The sequence below is a fragment of the Staurois parvus genome, unplaced genomic scaffold (assembly GCF_062004578.1).
Source record: "Staurois parvus isolate SC_StPar_1 unplaced genomic scaffold, SC_StPar_1.0 ptg003952l, whole genome shotgun sequence".
Lineage (NCBI taxonomy): Eukaryota > Metazoa > Chordata > Amphibia > Anura > Ranidae > Staurois > Staurois parvus.
Genome location: NW_028321747.1, coordinates 20,001 through 45,000, shown reverse-complemented (window position 1 = coordinate 45,000; position 25,000 = coordinate 20,001). Strand labels below are relative to the sequence as shown.

The window sequence follows — 25,000 nt, the reverse complement described above, 5'->3', positions numbered from 1 at the left end:
TATAATAATCTCTAACTACATAAAAAAAAAAAATATAATAATAATAATAATAATAATAAACTAAAAAATATATATATATATATATATATATACACATACATACATATATATATATATATATATATATATATATATATATATATATATATACACATATAATTATTATTATTATTTTTTTTATGTAGTTAGAGATTATATTAATAATAATCATAGTAATAACAATAATGATAATTACTATGATTATTATTAATATAATAATCTCTAACTACATAAAAAAAAAATATATATATATATATATATATATATATATATATATATATATATATATATATATATATATATATATTTATATGTATATATATAATGTATTTTTTTAAATGTAATTAGAGTTTATTATTGTTACTTTAATAAACTCTAAAATAAAAAAATATATATATATAAATATATATTTACATTTTATTTTAAAATGGTTACTATTATTATTAATAATATAATAAACTCTAATTACATTTAAATATATATATATATATATATATTTTTTTTTTATGTAAATAGAATTTTGTTACTAATAATAGAGATCATGTATAGATTTTACATATATATTTATTTTTTAAATGTAATTATGTTTTATTATTATTCATAAGAATAATAAAAAACGTTTAACAATTATAAACTCTAAATTACAACAAAAATAAATATATATGTAAAATCTATACATGATCTCTATCTCTATACATGATCTCTAGATATAAAAAGGACCTGGGGCAGGCATGTGAACACCCAGGATGCATGTTTGTTTGTAAATGGTAATAAAGTTTAATGGAAAACAAAGTGTTGTTTTTTTTAATTTTTATTAGTGTCAGCATTTTTTTTTTGCATTATGAAATTTTAAACGTTTAAAAAAAAAAAATCCTTTTGTCTGTTTATGCATTAAAAATGTCATAAAAAATGAAAAAAAAAAAAAAACTGACACTAAAAGAATTAGAGGATGTTTTTTCTGTTAAAGTAATGTGCCTTTTTTTTATTGTGCAGAAGGCACAACATTACTTTTTTTAAAAGAAAAAAAATCCTTTAATTCTTTTAGTGTCAGTTTATTTTTTGCATTATTTATGAAATTTTTAATGCATAAACAGACAAAAGGAATTTTTTTTTAACGTTTAAAAATGTCATAAATAATGCAAAAAAAAAAAACTAACACTAAAAGAATTAAAGTTTTTTTTTTTTTTTTTGTTTTTTTAACAAAGTAATGTTGTGCCTTCAGCACAATAAAAAAAAAGGCACATTACTTTGCTACAAAAAAAAAAAAAAAAATTCCTTTTGTCTGTTTATGCATTAAAAATGTCATAAATAATGCAAAAAAAAAAAAAACCTGACACCAAAAGAATTAAAGGAATTTTTTTTTCAAAAAAACAAAGTAATGTTGTGCCTTTACAATAAAAAAAAGGCACATTACTTTGTTAAAAAAAAACAAAAAAAACAAAGTAATGTTGTAGCTTTTTTTTTTCATTGCGCAGAAGGCACAACATTACTTTGTTTAAAAAAAAAAATCTTTTAATTCTTTTAGTGTCAGTTCTTTTTTGCATTATTTATGACATTTTTATATGTTAATGTCTGTTTATGCATTAAAAATGTCATAAATAATTAAAAAAAAAACAAAAAAAAACCTGACACTAAAAGAATTAAAGTTAATTAAAAATTAATTTTTTTTTTTTTTTTTTTTTTTTTAGCCTTTTTTTTTAGTGTGCAGAAGGCACAACATTACTTTGTTTAAAAGAAAAAAATACTTTAATGCTTTTAGTGTCAGTTTTGTTTTGCATTACTTATGACATTTTTAAACGTTGAAAAAAAAAAAAAAATCATATTCATAAGAATGTTTATGCATTAAAAATGTCATAAATAATGCAAAAAAAACCTGACACTTAAAGCATTAAAGGAAATTTTTTTTTTTTTTTTTAGCAAAGTAATGTGCCTTTTTTATTGTGCAGAAGGCACAACATTACTTTGTTTAAAAGAAAAAAATACTTTAATGCTTTTAGTGTCAATTTTTTTTTTGCATTATTTATGACATTTTTAATGCATAAACATTCTTATGAATATGAATTTTTTTTTTTTTTCAACGTTTAAAAATGTCATAAGTAATGCAAAACAAAACTGACACTAAAAGCATTAAAGTATTTTTTTCTTTTAAACAAAGTAATGTTGTGCCTTCTGCACACTAAAAAAAAAGGCTAAAAAAAAACAAAAAAAAAAAAAATTAATTTTTAATTAACTTTAATTCTTTTAGTGTCAGGTTTTTTTTTGTTTTTTTTTTAATTATTTATGACATTTTTAATGCATAAACAGACATTAACATATAAAAATGTCATAAATAATGCAAAAAAGAACTGACACTAAAAGAATTAAAAGATTTTTTTTTTTAAACAAAGTAATGTTGTGCCTTCTGCACAATAAAAAAAAGGCTAAAAAAAAAAAAAAAAAAAAAAAAAATTCTTTTAATGCTTTAAGTGTCATTTTTTTTTTTGCATTATTTATGACATTTTTAAATGCATAAACAGACAAAATGATTTTTTTTATACATTAAAAATGTCATAAATAATGCAAAAAAAAAAAAATTGACACTAAAAGCATTAAAGTATTTTTTTCTTTTAAACAAAGTAATGTTGCGCCTTCTGCACAATAAAAAAGGCACATTACTTTGCTAAAAAAAAAAAAAAAAAATTCTTTTAATGCTTTAAGTGTCATTTTTTTTTTGCATTATTTATGACATTTTTAAATGCATAAACAGACAAAAGGAATTTTTTTTTCCAACGTTTAAAAATGTCATAAATAGTGCAAAAAAAAAAAATGACACTAAAAGAATTAAAGGAATTTTTTTTTTTTTTTAACAAAGTAATGTTGTGCCTTCTGCACGATGGAGGCGATCCAGCAGGTTGCGTGTCATGATTGGCGCGCGGTCGGCACTCACCGTCCAGCCCCAGTGGATGAAGGCGATCTGTTGGTCGTAGCGAAGAGCGAAGAGGAAGAAGAAGATGGTGCTGAAGATGAGCTCAGTGATGGCGATGCCGAGGTACCCCGGGGTACGGGAGGCCGCATAGCAAATCAGGACAATGAGGCAGCAAACCTGCGAAGTAGGAGAAGGCGGGATTATATTCTGGAACAACAACATTTTTTAGGCTTTTTTCCTACATTTTGACCTGGTGACCCCGGCAGAAATTCACTTCCTGTCTTGGGGTGACAACGCTCACTGCATTGTATCTACAGCGGAGCAGCGTTGTCACTGTGGTGTCTTAGAACTGCAGAAATCTCAGTGTTATCAAGCCATGCTCGGGTCACCTCCGAGGACTACAGAACACCTCCCCCTATGTTATAGATAAGGAAAGGGGGAGGTGTCCTGTAGTCCTCAGCCGTGACAGACTTACATATGCTAAAATAACCCTCAAAATACTCACCTATATTAGAGAAATTGTTCCTTCTGGACCCCCCCAAATCTGCTCATGTGTCCTACAACCAGTCAGTGGGAAGGTCCTCATCAGAGTCCCCCCCTTACTTCAGGGTCCCCAACAGAATCCCCTTCAGGGTCCCCACTGGTTTCAGAATGCCATCAGAGTCTCCCCTTACAGAGTCTCCGCTTACTTTAGGGTCCCCATCAGAGTCCCCCCTTAGTTTAGGGTCCCCAGAGTCCCCCCCGTACTTCAGAGTCCCCAACAGAATCCTCTTCAGGGCCCCACTGGTTTCAGAATGCCATCAGAGCTCCCCTTACTTTAGTGTTCCCATCAGAGCCCCCAATCTCAGTGTCCCTTTCAGAGTCCTCCCTTATTACAGGTTCCCCATCAGAGTCTCCCCTTACATCAGAGTCACCCTTACAGAGTCTCCCCTTACTTTGGGGTCCCCAAAGTCCTCTCTTATTTTAGGGTCCCCATCAGAGTCCCCCTCCCCCCTTACTTCAGAGTTCCCAACAGAATTCCCTTCAGGGCCCCACTGGTTTCAAAATGCCATCAGAGTTCCCCTTACTGTAGTGTCCCCATCAGAGCCCCCAATTTCAGTGTCTCTTTCAGAATCCTCCCTTATTACAGGTTCCCCGTCAGAGTCTCCCTTTACACCAGAGTTGCCTTTACAGAGTATCCCCTTACTTTAGGGTCCCCAATCAGAGTCCCCTCTTACTTTAGGGTCCCCATCAGAGTCCCCCCTTACTTTAGGGTCCCCAGAGTCCCCCCCCTTACTTCAATGGTCCCCAACAGAATCCCCTTCAGGGCCCCACTGGTTTCAGAATGCCATCAGAGCTCCCCTTACTTTAGTGTTCCCATCAGAGCCCCCAATCTCAGTGTCCCTTTCAGAGTCCTCCCTTAATACAGGTTCCCCATCAGAATCCCCACTTCTTTTCATTAGCATCCCCATCAGAGTCACCCCTTACATCAGAGTCACCCTTACAGAGTCTCCCCTTACTTTAGGGTCCCCAGAGTCCTCTCTTATTTTAGGGTCCCCATCAGAGTCCCCCCTTACTTTAGGGTCCCCAGAGTCCCCCCCCCCCTTACTTCAGAGTTCCCAACAGAATCCCCTTCAGGGCCCCACTGGTTTCAGAATGCCATCAGAGTTCCCCTTACTGTAGTGTCCCCATCAGAGCCCCCAATTTCAGTGTCCCTTTCAGAATCCTCCCTTATTACAGGTTCCCCATCAGAGTCTCCCTTTACATCAGAGTCGCCCTTACAGAGTATCCCCTTACTTCATGGTCCCCAACAGAATCCCCATCAGAGCCTCCCCTTACATCTGAGTCCCCCCTTACTTAAGGGGCCCCATCAGAGTCCCCCCTTACTTTAGGGTCGCCATCAGAGTCCCCCCTTACTTTAGGGTCCCCACTGGTTTCAGAATGCCATTAGAGCTCCCCTTACTGTAGTGTCCACATCAGAGCCCCCAATCTCAGTGTCCCTTTCAGAGTCCTCCCTTATTACAGGTTCCCCATCAGTCTCCCCTTACATCAGAGTCCTCCTTACTTTAGGGTCCCCAGAGTCCCCCCCTTACTTCAGAGTTCCCAACAGAATCCCCTTCAGGGTTCCCACTGGTTTCAGAATGCCATCAGAGCTCCCCTTACTTTAGTGTTCCCATCAGAGCCACCAATCTCAGTGTCCCTTTCAGAGTCCTCCCTTAATACAGGTTCCCCATCAGAGTCCCCACTTCTTTTCATTAGCATCCCGATCAGAGTCTCCCCTTACATCAAAGTCCCCCTTACTTCAGGGTCCCAACATAATCCCCTTCAGGGCCCCCACTGGTTTCAGAATGCAATCAGAGCTCCCCCTACTTTAGTGTTTCCCATCAGAGTCCCCTCCTTACAAAGGGATCTCAATCGGAGCCGCTCCTTACTTTAGGGTCCCCGTCAGTATTCCCCCCCCCCAATCATTGTGCTCTCCTACTGTGAGGAAAGGGGGAGCAGAGGCTGTGAACATAAACTGCGGACCAGCAAATAAAATCCATATGTGGCCCGTGGGCCGAAGTTTGGGGGCCTCTGATGTCATCAGATTCATGATGATTGGGAAACGCTGACTGATAGATGTCCGCACATCGATGGAATCACGGGAGACTTCGATCGATCAGAACGGATATGGGAGCAGAATCCAAACTATGGAGCATCCAGACGACGTGTGTCTCAATATTCATACATTGTATTGCCTCTGAGATTCGGGTTATAATTCATATATTGTATCATTTCCTCCTAAATTCGGGTTACAATTTATACATTTCCTCCGAAATTGGGGTTACAATTCATACATTGTATCATTTCCTCTGAAATTTGAATTCATAGATTGTATTATTTTCTCTGAAATTCGGGTTACAATTCATATATTTCCTCTGAAATTCGGGTTACAATTCATATATTGTATCATTTCCTCCGAAATTCGAGTTACAATTCATATATTTCCTCCAAAATTTGGGTTACAATTCATACATTGTATCATTTCCTCCTAAATTCGGGTTAGAATTCATACATTGTACCATTTCCTCTGAAATTCGAGTTACAATTCATTTATTTCCTCTGAAATTCGAATTCATACATTGTATCATTTCCTCTGAAATTCAGGTTACAATTCATACATTGTATCATTTCCTCTGGAATTCGAGTTACAATTCATACATTTCCTCTGAAATTCGAGTTACAATTCATACATTTCCTCTGAATTTCGGGTTACAATTCATATATTTCCTCCAAAATTTGGGTTAGAATTCATACATTGTATCATTTCCTCTGAAATTCAGGTTAGAATTCTTACATTGTATCATTTCCTCCTAAATTCGGGTTAGAATTCATACATTGGATCCTTTCCTCCGAAATTCGGGTTAGAATTCATACATCGTATCATTTCCTCTGAAATTTGAGTTACAATTCATATATTTCCTCTGAAATTCAAATTCATAGATTGTATCATTTCTTCTGAAATTCGGGTTGGAATTCATAGATTGTATCGTTTCCTCCGAAATTCAAGTTATGCTTCATAAATTGTATAGTTTCCTCTGAAATTCGAATTAGAATTCATAGATTGTATCATTTCCTCTGAATTTCGGGTTACAATTAATACATTGTATCATTTCCTCGGAAATTCGGGTTACAATTCATACATTGTATAATTTCCTCCAAAATTCGAGTTATAATTCATACATTGGATCCTTTCCTCCTAAATTTGGGTTACAATTCATATATTGTATCGTTTCCTCTGAAATTCGGGTTACAATTCATATATTTCCTCTGAAATTCGGGTTACAATTCATACATTGTATCGTTTCCTCTGAAATTCGGGTTACAATTCATACATTGTATCGTTTCTTCCGCAGTCCGGGTTAGAATCCAGAACGCAGTTTCTCCTTTAGCGGACGCTCGCGGCGCAGCACACCAGGAGGCGGCAGGTCCCCGGGAGAGCGCGGCGGGTCCCCGGGAGAGTGCGGCGAGCTCCAGGTATCCAATCCGAGGAACATTCGAGCCGTCTAGTTTTTTATTTTTGGCGCACACGCGGCCAGGGTGTGTCAGGAAGGCATCGCCGTGCATTAGTCATCCCTTCCTGAGCCGCGTGGATAGAGCCCAGCTTGCTGCGGCATAAAGAGCGCTCTGATTCCTTCTATTTACATTCCATGGAAACAGGAACCTTCGATCAGCACCGAGCGCACAATCCCGCCAGGACTGGGAGCTGCAGGCGTGCGATGAGGACTTGCTGCTTAAACGCCAATTATTGAGCCCTTAAAAAAAAAACGCATTAACCCTTCCGGCTGCCATGCCACCCATTTCCCCCCCCCCCATGTACTTCACTGACCTAAAGCGGAACTCCAGCCAGAATAGATGGCCCATTAAAAGATACAATAACCCCGAGAATTCTCCTGCAGCCCCTTTTTCTGCCGCTAGATGTCCTCATGTCTAATAGTCAGCATTCTTCAACCCATTTCCTCTGAGCCCAGGACATCCCGGACGAGCCCCCATCCTGGGACTGGGCAGTGAAAGGAGAAGCAGCACAGCGGTGAGCTCCACCCTTTGCCGCTCTGCTGTCTCTTCCGATTGGGCTACTTCTTGTCAGCACAGGAACTGATTGGCTCCTTGTGCTGCTTTGTCCTCTCACAATCCAGCCCTGCTGTACAGGGACTGCAGAAGACGGATACTCGGTCACATTCGGGTGATTACAAATACAAATTTAAAAAAATAGATTGAATGGTGAATTCATGATTACAGAGCTGCTTTATTGGATGGATTTTATATCTGCCTGGAGATGGAGCTTTAACCTCTTGGCCGCGCGCGAATGTGCAGCCTCCTGGAGTCCCCTTACATCAGAGTCCCCCTTTACTTTAGGGTCCCCAGAGTCCCCCCCTGACTTCAGGGTCCCCAACAGAATCCCCTTTAGGGTCCCCACTGGTTTCAGAATGCCATCAGAGCTCCCCTTACTTTAGTGTTCCCATCAGAGCCCCCAATTTCAGTGTCCATTTCAGAGTCTTCCCTTATTACAGATTCCCCATCAGAGTCCTCGCTTTTTTTCATTAGGGTCCCCATTAGAGTCTCCCCTTACATCAGAGTCGCCCTTACAGAGTCTCCCCTTACTTTAGGGTCCCCAGAGTACCCCCCTTACTTCAGAGTTCCCAACAGAATCCCCTTCAGGGTCCCCACTGGTTTCAGAATGCCATCAGAGCTCCCCTCACTTTAGTGTTCCCATCAGAGCCACCAATTTCAGAGTCCTCCCTTATTACAGGTTCCCCATCAGAGTACACACTTTATTTTTCATTAGGGTCCCCATTAGAGTCTCCCCTTACATCAGAGTCACCCTTACAGAGTCTCCCCTTACTTTAGGGTCCCCAGAGTCCCCCCCCCTTAGTTCAGGATCCCCAACAGAACCCCTTTCAGGGTCCCCACTGGTTTTAGAATGCAATCAGAGCTCCCCTTACTTTAGTGTTCCCATCAGAGTCCCCATTTCTTTTCATTAGCATCCCCATCAGAGTCTCCCCTTACAACAAAAGGATGGACATGTGCACTCCCAGCACACACGTCCAGTACTCACGGAAAGGTCCCGATCTCTTCTTGCGATTAGGACCTTTGCGGATCATGTGACCGCCGTGACAGCGAATCATAGCGGTCACATGACTCTAAAACCCAGCCCCGCCTCCCGAAACCCTTAAAGGGCCGGGAGGGGTTAAGCAATTATGAAATATCCCCCAAACTATATATATCACCTGGTGTAGGGTCTGATACAAGATGGCAGTGCTGAAAGAAAAAGCCTTCAAGGAAGGACAACTTGCATCATTGGTGGGCTGATGGAGGGGGTGGGGCATCTTTATTATCAGATTCCAGTAGTAATCCGCACCAGACCACTTCCAAAGGCCATGGAAGAAATCTAAAATAAATTCTAACCCCAAATTTAATCTGCTTATTACTTTTTAAATATATCTTTATTTTACACCCCATGATGTCATCACTGGGTCCCTGTGCTTCTCTATGCAATTCAGACAGATCATGGGTGGTGGGAGGGGCCAGCAGGGTGTTGTACATAGCTCCCTGAAAACATCACAGCACCCTGTCCCAGTACTCCTCTCGAGAGCCCTCAGCCCTGATGCAGTCCGTGGGAGGAGTTGTGCAAATATCAAAATGACCTGGAGGGGTGGGTGTTGTATTTGCATGCAGACCACCCTAGATAACGCCCACAGGTGATGCTGAGCCTTTGCGATTGAAAGAACTGAAATCCAATGAATGAAAGGGGCGGGGCCAGGGACAGTCAGGCTGGGGAAGAAAGCGCTAGATGTTGCTGGGCGTCCTCCAGCTAGGAAATGAGACGGAGCTCTGTCTGACTGGCTGCAGCTTCTAATGCACATTGTGAGAAGCTCACAGCGTGCAGAAAAATCAGAGTAAGCCATTTCAATCCAGGGGAGGAGCGACTACACCTGGGCAAGACAGAAGGGGAGGAGCAACTACACCTGGGCAAGGCGGAAGGGGAGGAGCCGGCACACCTGGGCAAGACTGAAGGGGAGGAGCCGGCACACCTGGGCAAGGTGGAAGGGGAGGAGCCGGCACACCTGGGCAAGGTGGAAGGGGAGGAGCCGGTTCACCTGCGCAAGACTAAAGGGGAGGAGCCGGCACACCTGCGCAAGACTGAAGGGGAGGAGCCGGCACATCTGCGCAAGACTGAAGGGGAGGAGCCGAAACGCCTGCTCAAGGCTGCAGGGGAGGAGCCGGCACGCCTGCTCAAGGCTGCAGGGGAGGAGCAGGTACAGCTGTGCAAGACTGGAGGGGAGGAGCCGGTACAGCTGTGCAAGACTGGAGGGGAGGAGCCGGTACAGCTGTGCAAGACTGGAGGGGAGGAGCCGGTACAGCTGTGCAAGACTGGAGGGGAGGAGCCGGTACAGCTGTGCAAGACTGGAGGGGAGGAGCCGGTACAGCTGTGCAAGACTGGAGGGGAGGAGCCGGTACAGCTGTGCAAGACTGGAGGGGAGGAGCCGGTACAGCTGTGCAAGACTGGAGGGGAGGAGCCGGTACAGCTGTGCAAGACTGAAGGGGAGGAGTCGGTAGGGCTGTGCAAGACTGAAGGGGAGGAGCCGGTACACCTGTGCAAGACTGAAGGGGAGGAGCCGGTACACCTGTGCAAGACTGAAGGGGAGGAGCTAGGCAGATTTAGGTTGAACCCTTTAATTGCCACAGTGTATTATAACACCCCCCCATGACGTACAGTATGTATGGCATTCTTGGTACTGGAAGGGTTAAGCTCCAGCCTCTACAATCCTTCACTCCCCGCAGCACGGATGGATGGATGGATGGACGGCGATTCAATGAATTCGGGATAATTGCACATTATCGTTATTATCGCATTCGTCACGGTGGAATGAGTAGTTGTGAGGCTGCCAAGGAAATACAGTAATGTGGAGTCTCCTGGGAGGAGAGCAGCACTTACAGCCGCGATGAAATCCCAACTTGAAGAATTTTATACAACTGTAATCATTAACTGCAGCTAAGGCTGACCATACACTATACAACCTGATTGTACAATCTTCTAGAGCCGGAGCCCCAAACATTCTAAACAAAAGGGCCAGTTTATTATCCTTCAGACTTTAGAGAGGCCAGACTGTGGCCAGTGGGAGTGGAAAATGTCTTGGGAGGAATAGTGCCCCATCATTGGTATCAGTGGGAGGAATAGTGCCCCATCATTGGTGTCAGTGGGAGGAATAGTGCCCCATCATTGGTGTCAGTGGGAGGAATAGTGCCCCATCATTGGTATCAGTGGGAGGAATAGTGCCCCATCATTGGTATCAGTGGGAGGAATAGTGCCCCATAATTGGTATCAGTGGGAGGAATAGTGCCCCATCATTGGTGTCAGTGGGAGGAATAGTGCCCCATCATTGGTGTCAGTGGGAGGAATAGTGCCCCATAATTGGTATCAGTGGGAGGAATAGTGCCCCATCATTGGTGTCAGTGGGAGGAATAGTGCCCCATCATTGGTGTCAGTGGGAGGAATAGTGCCCCATCATTGGTGTCAGTGGGAGGAATAGTGCCCCATCATTGGTATCAGTGGGAGGAATAGTGCCCCATCATTGGTATCAGTGGGAGGAATAGTGCCCCATAATTGGTGTCAGTGGGAGGAATAGTGCCCCATCATTGGTATCAGTGGGAGGAATAGTGCCCCATAATTGGTATCAGTGGGAGGAATAGTGCCCCATCATTGGTGTCAGTGGGAGGAATAGTGCCCCATCATTGGTGTCAGTGGGAGGAATAGTGCCCCATAATTGGTATCAGTGGGAGGAATAGTGCCCCATCATTGGTGTCAGTGGGAGGAATAGTGCCCCATCATTGGTGTCAGTGGGAGGAATAGTGCCCCATCATTGGTGTCAGTGGGAGGAATAGTGCCCCATCATTGGTGTCAGTGGGAGGAATAGTGCCCCATAATTGGTATCAGTGGGAGGAATAGTGCCCCATCATTGGTGTCAGTGGGAGGAATAGTGCCCCATCATTGGTGTCAGTGGGAGGAATAGTGCCCCATCATTGGTGTCAGTGGGAGGAATAGTGCCCCATCATTGGTATCAGTGGGAGGAATAGTGCCCCATAATTGGTATCAGTGGGAGGAATAGTGCCCCATCATTGGTATCAGTGGGAGGAACAGTGCCCCATCATTGGTGTCAGTGGGAGGAATAGTGCCCCATCATTGGTGTCACTGGGAGGAACAGTGCCCCATCATTGGTGTCAGTGGGAGGAATAGTGCCCCATCATTGGTGTCAGTGGGAGGAATAGTGCCCCATCATTGGTGTCAGTGGGAGGAATAGTGCCCCATCATTGGTATCAGTGGGAGGAATAGTGCCCCATCATTGGTGTCACTGGGAGGAACAGTGCCCCATCATTGGTGTCAGTGGGAAAAATAGTGCCCCATCATTGGTGTCACTGGGAGGAACAGTGCCCCATCATTGGTGTCACTGGGAGGAACAGTGCCCCATCATTGGTGTCACTGGGAGGAATAGTGCCCCATCATTGGTGTCACTGGGAGGAACAGTGCCCCATCATTGGTGTCACTGGGAGGAACAGTGCCCCATCATTGGTGTCACTGGGAGGAACAGTGCCCCATCATTGGTGTCACTGGGAGGAACAGTGCCCCATCATTGGTGTCACTGGGAGGAACAGTGCCCCATCATTGGTGTCACTGGGAGGAACAGTGCCCCATTATTGGTGTCAGTGGGGGGAATAGTGACCCATCATTGGTGTTAGTGGGAGGAATAGTGCCCCATCATTGGTGTCAGTGGGAGGAATAGTGCCCCATCATTGGTGTCAGTGGGAGGAATAGTGCCCCATCATTGGTGTCAGTGGGAGGAATAGTGCCCCATCATTGGTGTCAGTGGGAGGAATAGTGCCCCATCATTGGTATCAGTGGGAGGAATAGTGCCCCATCATTGGTGTCAGTGGGAGGAATAGTGCCCCATCATTGGTGTCAGTGGCAGGAATAGTGCCCCATCATTGGTGTCAGTGGCAGGAATAGTGCCCCATCATTGGTGTCAGTGGGAGGAATAGTGCCCCATCATTGGTGTCAGTGGGAGGAATAGTGCCCCATCATTGGTGTCAGTGGGGGGGAATAGTGCCCCATCATTGGTGTCAGTGGGGGGGAATAGTGCCCCATCATTGGTGTCAGTGGGGGGGAATAGTGCCCCATCATTGGTATCAGTGGGAGGAATAGTGCCCCATCATTGGTGTCAGTGGGAGGAATAGTGCCCCATCATTGGTGTCAGTGGGGGGGAATAGTGCCCCATCATTGGTGTCAGTGGGAGGAATAGTGCCCCATCATTGGTGTCAGTGGGAAGAATAGTGCCCCATCATTGGTGTCAGTGGGAGGAATAGTGCCCCATCATTGGTATCAGTGGGAGGAATAGTGCCCCATCATTGGTATCAGTGGGAGGAATAGTGCCCCATCATTGGTGTCAATGGGAGGAATAGTGCCCCATCATTGGTGTCAGTGGGGGGAATTTATTATTATTATACAGGACAATACAGTTCATACAAGAGGGTTAGGAGGGCCCTGCTCCTTGGAGCTTACAATCTAGTGCCCCACCACTGGTGTCAGTGGGGGGAATACTGCCCCACCATTGGCGTCAGTGGGAGGAATACTGCCCCACCATTGGCGTCAGTGGGGGGGAATACTGCCCCACCATTGGCGTCAGTGGGGGGGAATACTGCCCCACCATTGGCGTCAGTGGGGGGGAATAGTGCCCCACCATTGGCGTCAGTGGGGGGGAATAGTGCCCCACCATTGGCGTCAGTGGGGGGGAATAGTGCCCCACCATTGGTGTCAGTGGGGGGGAATAGTGCCCCACCATTGGTGTCAGTGGGGGGGAATAGTGCCCCACCATTGGCGTCAGTGGGGGGGAATAGTGCCCCACCATTGGCGTCAGTGGAGGGGAATAGTGCCCCACCATTGGCGTCAGTGGGGGGGAATAGTGCCCCACCATTGGTGTAAGTGGGGGGGAATAGTGCCCCACCATTGGTGTAAGTGGGGGGGAATAGTGCCCCATCATTGGTATCAGTGGGGGGAATAGTGCCCCACCATTGGTGTCAGTGGGGGGGGGGAATAGTGCCCCACCATTGGTGTCAGTGGGGGGAATAGTGCCCCACCATTGGTGTCAGTGGGGGGAATAGTGCCCCACCATTGGTGTCAGTGGGGGGGAATAGTGCCCCACCATTGGTGTCAGTGGGGGGGGGAATAGTGTCCCACCATTGGTGTCAGTGGGGGGGGGAATAGTGTCCCACCATTGGTGTCAGTGGGGGGGGAATAGTGACCCACCATTGGTGCAGTGGGAAAAATAGTGCCTCAAGGGCTAGATGAAGACAAGCAAAGGACTTAATTCAACCCCTGGCTGCAGTTCTAGAGATTCAGGAACCACTGTTCTAGAGATTCACTATCAACTATGTAGTGCAAGTGCCTGCCTGATTCGGTATACATTGAATGCATGGTTTAGGTCTGTCTCCATATTACACAGATTTGGTAAATGTAAAGGAGATTGTACAATCAGATTGTATGGTGTATGGACACCTTAACTGTAAGAACGCCTCACTGCCACAAATACAGCCCATCCCCCAACCACCAGCCTGCGGCTGTAGACCGTGGCTCTCTAGGAGACCAGAAATCTCACTGCAGTGGTCAGGAGTGGTGGAGGCATGTCCAGGTGTACCTGGAAGTACTAGGCTTTCCAGTGGGAGATCGGGGGTGTTGTAATTGGTGGGTGTCAAGCAAAAGGCTTTCAGATATTCATCATTTTTTGAAGATACCACGGTAGTTCCATCGATAAAGCTTTCATCTTCCTTTCGTTCCAGAAGGCAGGTGCCATTTCTGTTCAGGAATCATTATCCACCTTGCCACCACCATATGGTAAAAGAAAAAATGTGGGTAAGTGGACAGGAAGCCTACAGTGATCATCAATGTAATGGGTCCTACAATGGTCACCAATGGAAGGAGGTCCTACAATGGCAACAAATGGAAGGAGGTCCTACAATGGCAACAAATGGAAGGAGGTCCTACAATGGCCACAAATGGAAGGAGGTCCTACAATGGCCACCACAGTAAGGGCGTCCTACAATGGCCACCACAGTAAGGGCGTCCTACAATGGCCACCACAGTAAGGGCGTCCTACAATGGCCACCACAGTAAGGGCGTCCTACAATGGCCACCACAGTAAGGGCGTCCTACAATGGCCACCACAGTAAGGGCGTCCTACAATGGCCACCACAGTAAGGGCGTCCTACAATGGCCACCACAGTAAGGGCGTCCTACAATGGCCACCACAGTAAGGGCGTCCTACAATGGCCACCACAGTAAGGGCGTCCTACAATGGCCACCACAGTAAGGGCGTCCTACAATGGCCAACCAATGTAAGGGGGTCCTACAATGGCCAACCTACGTAGGGGGGTCCAACAATGGCCAACCTACGTAGGGGGGGTCCTACAATGGCCAACCTACGTAGGGGGGTCCTACAATGGCCAACCTACGTAGGGGGGCCCTACAATGGCCAACCTACGTAGGGAGGCCCTACAATGGCCTACCTACATAAGGGGGCCCTACAATGGCCTACCTACATAAGGGGGCCCTACAATGGCCTACCTACATAAGGGGGCCCTACAATGGCCTACCTACATAAGGGGGCCCTACAATGGCCTACCTACATAAGGGGGCCCTACAATGGCCTTTCTGCAGTAGACATCATTGTCCCACAATGCTCCTCTCGAGGAGGCACGCCACGAAACAAAATGATTCATACGAACCCATCCATACTGTAGGCGTATCTGTGCAGTACATTGTGTAATGGTGTCAGTGAATGATTGCCGTGTACATTATCAGGCGTTCTTCATCAGAGATAGAAGAGAGAAAATCTGACGTGTCACGATGGACATCAACTGTTCTCTGGTCTCGTGTCTTCTGTCCAGCCTTCTATGAATAGTCCTCCATGCTCAGAGACAGCAGGAGTCATTTACAAGGGAACAGATTTACTGGGCGGGTCACAGAAGTGATTACTGAGCAGTGACCCTTCCATCGAAAAGTAGGCGCAACACTCCCCGTGGGTCTGATGTAGCCTTCCTCAACCACGGTTCCTCCGGAGGTTGCAGGAAGCAATGAGCAATTTCTGCCTCTCAGATAGATTACTGCTGACACCAATTATCTTTTTACATATTTGCAAGGGGGCCCTACAGTGGCCGCCAACGGATGGAGGCCCTACAGTGGCCGCCAACGGATGGAGGCCCTACAGTGGCCGCCAACGGATGGAGGCCCTACAGTGGCCGCCAACGGATGGAGGCCCTACAGTGGCCGCCAACGGATGGAGGCCCTACAGTGGCCGCCAACGGATGGAGGTCCTACAGTGGCCGCCAACGGATGGAGGTCCTACAGTGGCCGCCAACGGATGGAGGTCCTACAGTGGCCGCCAACGGATGGAGGTCCTACAGTGGCCGCCAACGGATGGAGGTCCTACAGTGGCCGCCAACGGATGGAGGCCCTACAGTGGCCGCCAACGGATGGAGGCCCTACAGTGGCCGCCAACGGATGGGGGTCCTACAGTGGGAGCCAAACGGATGGGGGTCCTACAGTGGCCGCCAACGTAAGGGGGTCCTACAGTGGCCGCCAACGTAAGGGGGTCCTACAGTGGCCGCCAACGTAAGGGGGTCCTACAGTGGCCGCCAACGTAAGGGGGCCCTACAGTGGCCGCCAACGGATGGGGGTCCTACAGTGGCCGCCAACGTAAGGGGGTCCTACAGTGGCCGCCAACGTAAGGGGGTCCTACAGTGGCCGCCAACGTAAGGGGGTCCTACAGTGGCCGCCAACGTAAGGGGGTCCTACAGTGGCCGCCAACGTAAGGGGGTCCTACAGTGGCCGCCAACGTAAGGGGGTCCTACAGTGGCCGCCAACGTAAGGGGGTCCTACAGTGGCCGCCAACGTAAGGGGGCCCTACAGTGGCCGCCAACGTAAGGGGGCCCTACAGTGGCCGCCAACGTAAGGGGGCCCTACAGTGGCCGCCAATGTAAGGGGGCCCTACAGTGGCCGCCAACGTAAGGGGGCCCTACAGTGGCCGCCAACGTAAGGGGGCCCTACAGTGGCCGCCAATGTAAGGCTGTATTACAATGACCACCAATGTAAGAGGGTCCTGCAATGACCACCAATGGAAGAAGGTCCCATAATGGCCATGAATGTAAGAGAGTCCTCCAATGACTACCAAAATAAAGAGTCCTACAATTGTTACCAGTCCTACACCGACCACCCACGTCAGGGAGCCCTGCGCCGACCGACCGCCCACGTCAGGGAGCCCTGCGCCGACCGACCGCCCACGTCAGGGAGCCCTGCGCCGACCGACCGCCCACGTCAGGGAGCCCTGCGCCGACCGACCGCCCACGTCAGGGAGCCCTGCGCCGACCGACCGCCCACGTCAGGGAGCCCTGCGCCGACCGACCGACCACCGTCAGGGAGCCCTGCGCCGACCGACCGACCACCGTCAGGGAGCCCTGCGCCGACCGACCACCGTCAGGGAGCCCTGCGCCGACCGACCACCGTCAGGGAGCCCTGCGCCGACCGACCACCGTCAGGGAGCCCTGCGCCGACCGACCGCCCACGTCAGGGAGCCCTGCGCCGACCGACCGCCCACGTCAGGGAGCCCTACGCCAACCGACCGCCCACGGCAGGGAGCCCTACGCCAACCGACCGCCCACGGCAGGGAGCCCTACGCCAACCGACCGCCCACGGCAGGGAGCCCTACGCCAACCGACCGCCCACGGCAGGGAGCCCTACGCCAACCGACCGCCCACGGCAGGGAGCCCTACGCCGACCACCCATGTAAGGGGGTCTACAATGACGGAGCACCATTTTTCTGTGCTTTTACCAGAAATGTTTTAAGTTGGTGACAGGGTCTCTTTAATTTACGAGTCCTCTTACTACAAACCACAATTGTTTACACAACAAGCAGACACGCCTCCTACAAGATCCTTCTTGCAGAGACTGCCGGCCAGGGTGTGACCGCAGGAGTTGCCTTTAAAAAAAAAAGTCTATGTAAGATCATGCGGCCTGATTGTTGAAGTATATACCGTATACACCCAGGAAGAAGAACGCGGTATATAGCACAGCACCCCTCCTTTGATACGGCGTCTGCCTTTGTTTTCTTCTTTTTCCTTTATGATCACCTGGTGTTCCAGCCAGTAACACACTTCCTGCCTGAAGGTGACAACACTTCCTGCACTGTATCTATAGAAGAGCAACGTTGTCACCCTAGAACAGGACTACAGAACACCTCCCCCATTCCGCAGAGTGCTGTGTAGCTTGCAAAGATAGCTGGGAACAATGTAACCGCGCAGCACAGGACGTTATCAGCTGACATGATTTCTGGCAGGATCAGCAGCTCCAAAAAAGGAAGCAAATAAGAGCGATTGTTAGGCCGGCCATACACTATACAATCCGATTGTACAATCCCCTTTGGAATCACCATTCCCTATGCAGCGCCAGACCCTGCCACAAAACGCAGAGCATCGCTCGCCGTGCAATTGTTAAAAGTCGCGCCTGCCGTTCTTTTCGCGCGTTTGGCAGCCTACCGAATGCGCAAAAAAACGCGTGCGTTCCAGGTCGAACCGGCCCTTGCGCACACTTTAATGGCAGACGTTTGCGGCGATCATCGCCCACTTCGAGGTAGACAAAGCCCGGCCACACACATCTACTTAGTGCAGATTCCAATCACACATTTCAGAATATTTCATTTCCACCAATCACATCGAGTGTTCGGGATCACAAAACAAACATTGTTGCAAAAAAAAAAAAAAAAATCATCCTTCAGGGAGGAAGTTCTATCAGTCCAATCGGTTGGCTGGTGTCTCCCCTCTGCCGTACAGAAGGATCAGTTCCATGAGGAGCCACCTGAAGCCTGATATCTGTTCTGCAGCTAGTCAGCTACCCAGGCTATCTCCACTTGCATCTGTCCCGGAGATCCACCCAGTCTGAGCACACAGCGCCGCGTGCTCCGATCGCCTCCATTTATTGTGTTCATTCAAATATTGCCCGGCCTTCCCTCACCCACCCATCATGATGCAATACCCAACAACCGGCCAGGAATGGGCAGAGAGGGGGGAGGGGAGGGAGTAGGAAGACGGAGACAGAGTACGAAAAAAAAAAGAATGTTTAGAAGGGGAGGAGAAGCGGCAGTTGGTAGGAGGACTCTGGATTTTATACAATCACAGCAACTTCTCTGGAGGAAGAAAGGAAGTTATGGATCTCCGAAAGTGTTCTTCTGATTTATCCAGAGGAAACAAAGTAACAATTCACCTTAAAGAAGGTGCAGCCAGCATCCTGCCCACCCCTCCCCCCAAAGTCCAATCCTGACCAGTGGGCAAACGTTAGGGTGTAGTGATGTTGGGGGTCGAACGACTGCTCCATAGTGGACAGGGAATGTGTGGCATGGTGGTGGGTCAAGTGTGACACAACGGTGAGTCAAATGTGGTACGGCAGGGCAGGTCAAGTGCGTCATGGCGGTGCATCAAGTGTAGAATGGAGGATAGTCAAGGGTGGCATGGCAGTAGGTCAACTGGTCAGGTGTGGCATGGAGGTAGGTCAGTTTTAACATGGTGATGGGTCCAACGTGGCATGGCAGTGAGTCAGGTGTAGGATGGAGGTTAGTCAAGGGTGGCATAGTGATGAGTCAAGTAAGGCATAGTAATGAATCAACGTTAGAATGGCAGTTGGTCAAGTGTGGCATGGCAGTGGGTCAACTGGTCAGGTGTGGTATGGTGGTAGGTCAAGTGTAACATGGTGATGGGTCAAACATGGAATGGCAGTGAGTCATCTGTAGGATGGAGGTTGGTCAAGGGTGGCATAGTGATGGGTTAGAATGACAGTTGGTCAAGTGTGGCATGGCAGTGAGTCAACTAGAGCACAGCAGTCCATCACGTATAGAAAGGTGATGGCTCAAGTGTGGCATGGCAGTGGGTCAACTGGTCAAGTGTGGCATGGTGATGGGTAAAGTGTGGAACGGCAGTGAGTCAGGTGTAGGATGGAGGTTGGTTAAGGGTGGCATGGTGATGGGTCAAGTATGGCATAGTGATGGATTAGGGTTAGAATGACAGTTGGTCAAGTGTAGCATGGAGGTAGGTCAGTTTTAACATGGTGATGGGTCCAACATGGCATGGCAGTGAGTCAGGTGTAGGATGGAGGTTGGTCAAGGGTGGCATGGTGATTGGTCAAGTATGGCATAGTGATGGATTAGGGTAAGAATGGCAGTTGGTCAAGGGTGGCATGGTGATGGGTAAAGTGTGGAACGGCAGTGAGTCAGGTGTAGGATGGAGGTTGGTTAAGGGTGGCATGGTGATGGGTCAAGTATGGCATAGTGATGGATTAGGCTTAGAATGGCAGTTGGTCAAGTGTGGCATGGCAGTAAGTCAACTAGAGCACAGCCGTCCATCACGTATAGAATGGTGATGGCTCAAGTGTGGCATGGCAGTGAGTCAACTGGTCAAATGTGGCATAGTGGTAGGTCAAGTGTAACATGGTGATGGGTCAAACGTGGCATGACAGTGAGTCATCTGTAGGATGGAGGTTGGTCAAGGGTGGCATGGTGATGGGTCAAGTATGGCATAGTGATGGATTAGGGTTAGAATGGCAGTTGGTCAAGTGTGGCATGGCAGTGAGTCAACTAGAGCACAGCAGTCCATCACGTATAGAATGGTGATGGCTCAAGTGTGGCATGGCAGTGGGTCAACTGGTCAAGTGTGGCATGGTGATGGGTAAAGTGTGGGATGGCAGTGTGTCAGGTCTAGGATGGAGGGTGGTCAAGGGTGGCATTATGATGGGTCAAGTATGGCATAGTGATGGATTAGGCTTAGAATGGCAGTTGGTCAAGTGTGGCATGGCAGTGAGTAAACTAGAGCACAGCAGTCCATCACGTATAGAACGGTGATGGCTCAAGTGTGGCATGGCAGTGGGTCAACTGGTAAAGTGTGGCATGGTGATGGGTAAAGTGTGGGATGGCAGTGTGTCAGGTCTAGGATGGAGGTTGGTCAAGGATGGGATGGTGACGGGACAAGTACGGCACAGTAGTGGATTAGGGTTAGAATGGCAGTTGGTTAAGTGTAGCATGGCAGTATGTCAACTGGTCAGGTGTGGCATTGTGGTAGGTAAACAGTGCATCATAGTGGTGGGTCAAATGTGGTATGGCAGGGCGGGTCAAGTGCGCCATGGTGGTACATCAAGTATAGAATGGAGGATACTTAAGTGTGGCATGGCAGTAGGTAAAGTGTGGCATGGAAGAGGGTCAACTGGTCAAATGTAGCATAGTGGTGGGTCAAGTGTACCATGGTGATGGGTCAATTGTGAGATGGCAGTGAGTCAGGTGCAGGATGGAGGTTGGTCAAGGGTGGCATTGTGATGGGTCAGGTATGGCATAATGATGGTTTAGAGTTTGAATGGCAGTTGGTCAAGTTTGGCACAGCAGTAGGTCAAACTAGAGCACAGCAGTCCACCAAGTATAGAATGGTGATGGCTCAATTGTGGCATGGCAGTGGGTTGACTGGTCAAGTGTGGCATATTAATAGGTCAAGAGAGTGATAGCGATGGATTAGGGATAGAGTGGCAGTTGGTGTGGTGTAGTAGTGTGGTAAAGTAGTAGGTCATCTATAGCATAGCAATCCATCGAGTACAGAATGATGGTGGGTCAAGTGTGACATGGCAGTGGGTAAACTATGGCACAACATTGCTTCAAGTATAGAAGGGTGGAGGGGCAATGTGGCATGACAGTGTGTCAGGTGTAGGATGGAGGTTCCTCAGGTGTGGCATGCCAGTGGGTTACCTGGTCAAGTGTGACATGGTGACGGGTCAAGGTTAGAATGTGTGGTGCATCAGGCATAGAATGATGGTGGGTCAAAAGTGGCATGGCAGTGTGTCAAGAATATAATGGCAGTTGGTCAATTATGGTAGGGTAGGAGGGGTATACAGAGAGTGATGATAGATATATATACGGGGGTAGGAGTGGTATACAGAGAGTGGTGATATATATATATATATATACGGGGGTAGGGGTGGTATACAGAGAGTGATGATGATATATATATGGGGGTAGGAGTGGTATACAGAGAGATGATATATATATATATATGGGGGTAGGGGTGGTATACAGAGAGTGATGATATATATACGGGGGTAGGGGTGGTATACAGAGAGTGATGATGATATATATATGGGGGTAGGAGTGGTATACAGAGAGATGATATATATATATATATGGGGGTAGGGGTGGTATACAGAGAGTGATGATATATATACGGGGGTAGGAGTGGTATACAGAGAGTGATGATATATATACGGGGGTAGGAGTGGTATACAGAGAGTGGTGATATATATACGGGGGTAGGAGTGGTATACAGAGAGTGATGATATATATATATATATATGGGGGTAGGAGGGGTATACAGAGAGTGATGATATATATACGGGGGTAGGAGTGGTATACAGAGAGTGATGATATATATATACGGGGGTAGGAGTGGTATACAGAGAGTGGTGATATATATACGGGGGTAGGGGTGGTATACAGAGAGTGGTGATATATATACGGGGGTAGGAGTGGTATACAGAGAGTGATGATATATATATACGGGGGTAGGAGTGGTATACAGAGAGTGGTGATATATATATACGGGGGTAGGGGTGGTATACAGAGAGTGATGATATATATATACGGGGGTAGGAGTGGTATACAGAGAGTGGTGATATAAATACGGGGGTAGGGGTGGTATACAGAGAGTGGTGATATATATACGGGGGTAGGAGTGGTATACAGAGAGTGATGATATATATACGGGGGTAGGGGTGGTATACAGAGAGTGGTGATATATATATATATATATATATATGGGGGTAGGAGTGGTATACAGAGAGTGATGATATATATATACGGGGGTAGGGGTGGTATACAGAGAGTGATGATGATATATATATGGGGGTAGGAGTGGTATACAGAGAGTGATGATGATATATATACGGGGGTAGGGGTGGTATACAGAGAGTGATGATGATATATATACGGGGGTAGGAGGGGTATACAGAGAGTGATGATATATATATACGGGGGTAGGGGTGGTATACAGAGAGATGATATATATATATATATGGGGGTAGGAGGGGTATACAGAGAGTGGTGATATATACAGAGGTAGGAGGAGGAGGGCAGACAGAAGTTCGAGTACCCCAGAGGGGGAGGGGGATGTCTTACGATCTCCGCTGCCAGGACCAGCCCTTTCTTGGTCCGGATGTACGCTCGGACCTGCTCGGTACAGCTGGCGCTCTGCTGGGCACTCGGCTCCGACATGCTGGCACTGGAGGGAGTAGCTGATGGAGCGGTGTGGGAGCTGTCTAGGGGGCGTGGTGGGAGCTGTCTAGGGGGCGTGGTGGGAGCTGTCTGGGGGCGTGGTGGGAGCTGTCTGCTAGCTGGGTGTGGGCGGGGCGTGCACACAGGAGGGAACACCCCCCCAGTCACTCTAAAGCCGTATAAGGAAAGAGGAGGGTCGCTAAGAGTGCTGAGACTCCGCCCCCTACGTGTGTGGGAAGAGTTCTCTGCTCTGATAGAGGGAGGCATGGGGGGGGGGGGGGGGGGCTGTGTGTGTTATACAAATATACACAGCCTGCTCCTTACTCATCAGAGTCCCCCCTTACATCACAGTCCCCATCAGAGTCTCAGAGGGGGGACTCTGCTGGGGACGGTGATGTAAGGGGGGACTCTGATGGAGAATGTAATATAAGAGGGGACTCTGATGTAAGGGGGGACTCTGCTGGGTACTGTACTATAAGGGGGGACTCTGATGAGCACACTGATGGGGGCTCTGATGTAAGGGAGAACTCTGATGGGGACTGTGATGTAAGGGGGGGGTCAGAGTCCCCCTTATAGTAAAGTCCCCATCACAGTCCCCCTTACATCACAGTCCCCATCAGAGTCCCATCTTATAATACAGTCTCCATCAGAGTCTCCCCTTACATCAGAGTCCCCTCTTATATTACAGTCCCCATCAGAGTCCCATGTTATATTACAGTCTCCATCAGAGTCCCCCCTTATATTACAGTCTCCATCAGAGTCCTCCCTTACATCACAGTCCCCAGCAGACCCCCCCCCCCCTGGACATCACAGTCCCCATCAGAGTCCCCCATACATCAGGGTCCTGCGGGGCCATTATTTTGGAGCCCCTTTTCCCCTCTGGGTTGAACTCGGGAACTCTCTCTCTCTATGTTCTATGAATAGAAGTGGATGTGCTGCAGATGTGAAGGTGGAGGGGGTGTGGGTGAGGGGGGGGGGGGGGGAGGGTAGCACAGTCTTGCTAGAATTAGCAGGTGATTGTGGAAAGGTGATTGGTCAGTTGTCATCAGAGGAAGGAATGTGGTTGGGGGTGGGGGGCAGCATAGCTCAGACTGTGGAGGGGGGTCCCAGGGTGTCAGCACTCCCCATGGCTGGGATCACAGCAGACAAGAAGCGGCTTGTTGGAGAGCTCCATGGGAAAACATGAGCCCTACCCTCCTCCTCCCCCTCCCTGAGGCCGGGACACATGTTCTCAGAGCCTCATCTCCACACTTTACAAGCTGTGCAGAGGTGGATGATGGGAGCGATGCCCCGCAGGGTCCCGCGCTGGACGCCGATTAACCCCTACAGCAGAGGCCGATCAACGGGCCTTTTACACTTTTCTGTGCGTTTGTTTTGCACACGTGTAAAAAAAAAAATTAAAAAATCAAAAAAATAAAATTTTTTTTTTAAAAAATGACCTAACCACCCCCCTATTCTAAATTTTGGAAAGCAGACGCCCTGGAGAATAAAATGGCGGGCGTTCCATTGTTTTATCGCACAGGATATCAGTGCAAGCATTTTGGAAACGCACAATTTCAGTAAAAAAAAAAAAAAAATACACTAAAGTTAATTGTAGGGGACACAAACGCAATAAATGACCCGATTATCGTAAAATCTAAAAGACGAGGTCGCATCGAGCAAAAGGATACCCAACGTGCCACGCCTTAAAAATTGCGTGCGCCCGTGAAACAGCGACGGACTTCAGGTCCTCGTATATTCCATAGAAGACGCTTTAAAAGCCCCTATTGGGCGGCAGTCTAGCATTTCCTGTGAACGATAGGCCGAGAATAATTGGGGAGTGCGGTGATATGTCACAATGTGTTTGCCCGTAGGTGCCCCCCTAGCGCTTGCGTTCACGTTCGCACATGCGTGTATGCTGGGGTGGGGGGCTCAAAACATTTGGGGGTTTCTTTTTTAAGGTTTCTTGTGTGATTAATTTTTTTTGTGATGGGGACGAAAAAGCCACTACAGGATGCAGTTTTTGGTGACAGGTTCTCTTTAATGAGACATCAGGGGTCTTTTAGACCCCTGATGTCTCACCTGTCCTTCAATGAAGCTAATGGAGTGCAGATTTTTTTTTTACTGAACTTTTTCATCACACAGGGGACAAAAAATCCCCTACATTTTTTGGTGACAGGTTCTCTTTAATGAGACATCAGGGTTTTTTTTAGACCCCTGA

At 47.4% G+C, this 25,000-nt stretch overlaps 1 protein-coding gene across 1 annotated transcript in view; it reads right to left on the bottom strand.

Moving 5' to 3' along the window:
- Nucleotides 1-22,861, bottom strand: part of LOC149427196 (proteolipid protein 2-like) — a 44,537-nt gene extending 21,676 nt beyond the window's left edge. Inside the window, exons 1-2 of the mRNA XM_089668200.1 lie at nucleotides 22,705-22,861; nucleotides 2,966-3,121 (exon numbers count right to left, since the gene is read on the bottom strand). Of these exons, the coding sequence (XP_089524326.1) occupies nucleotides 2,966-3,121; nucleotides 22,705-22,800 (252 nt within the window). The 5' untranslated portion in view covers nucleotides 22,801-22,861. The remainder of the gene's footprint in view (nucleotides 1-2,965; nucleotides 3,122-22,704) is intronic.
- Nucleotides 22,862-25,000: the final 2,139 nt, after the last annotated feature.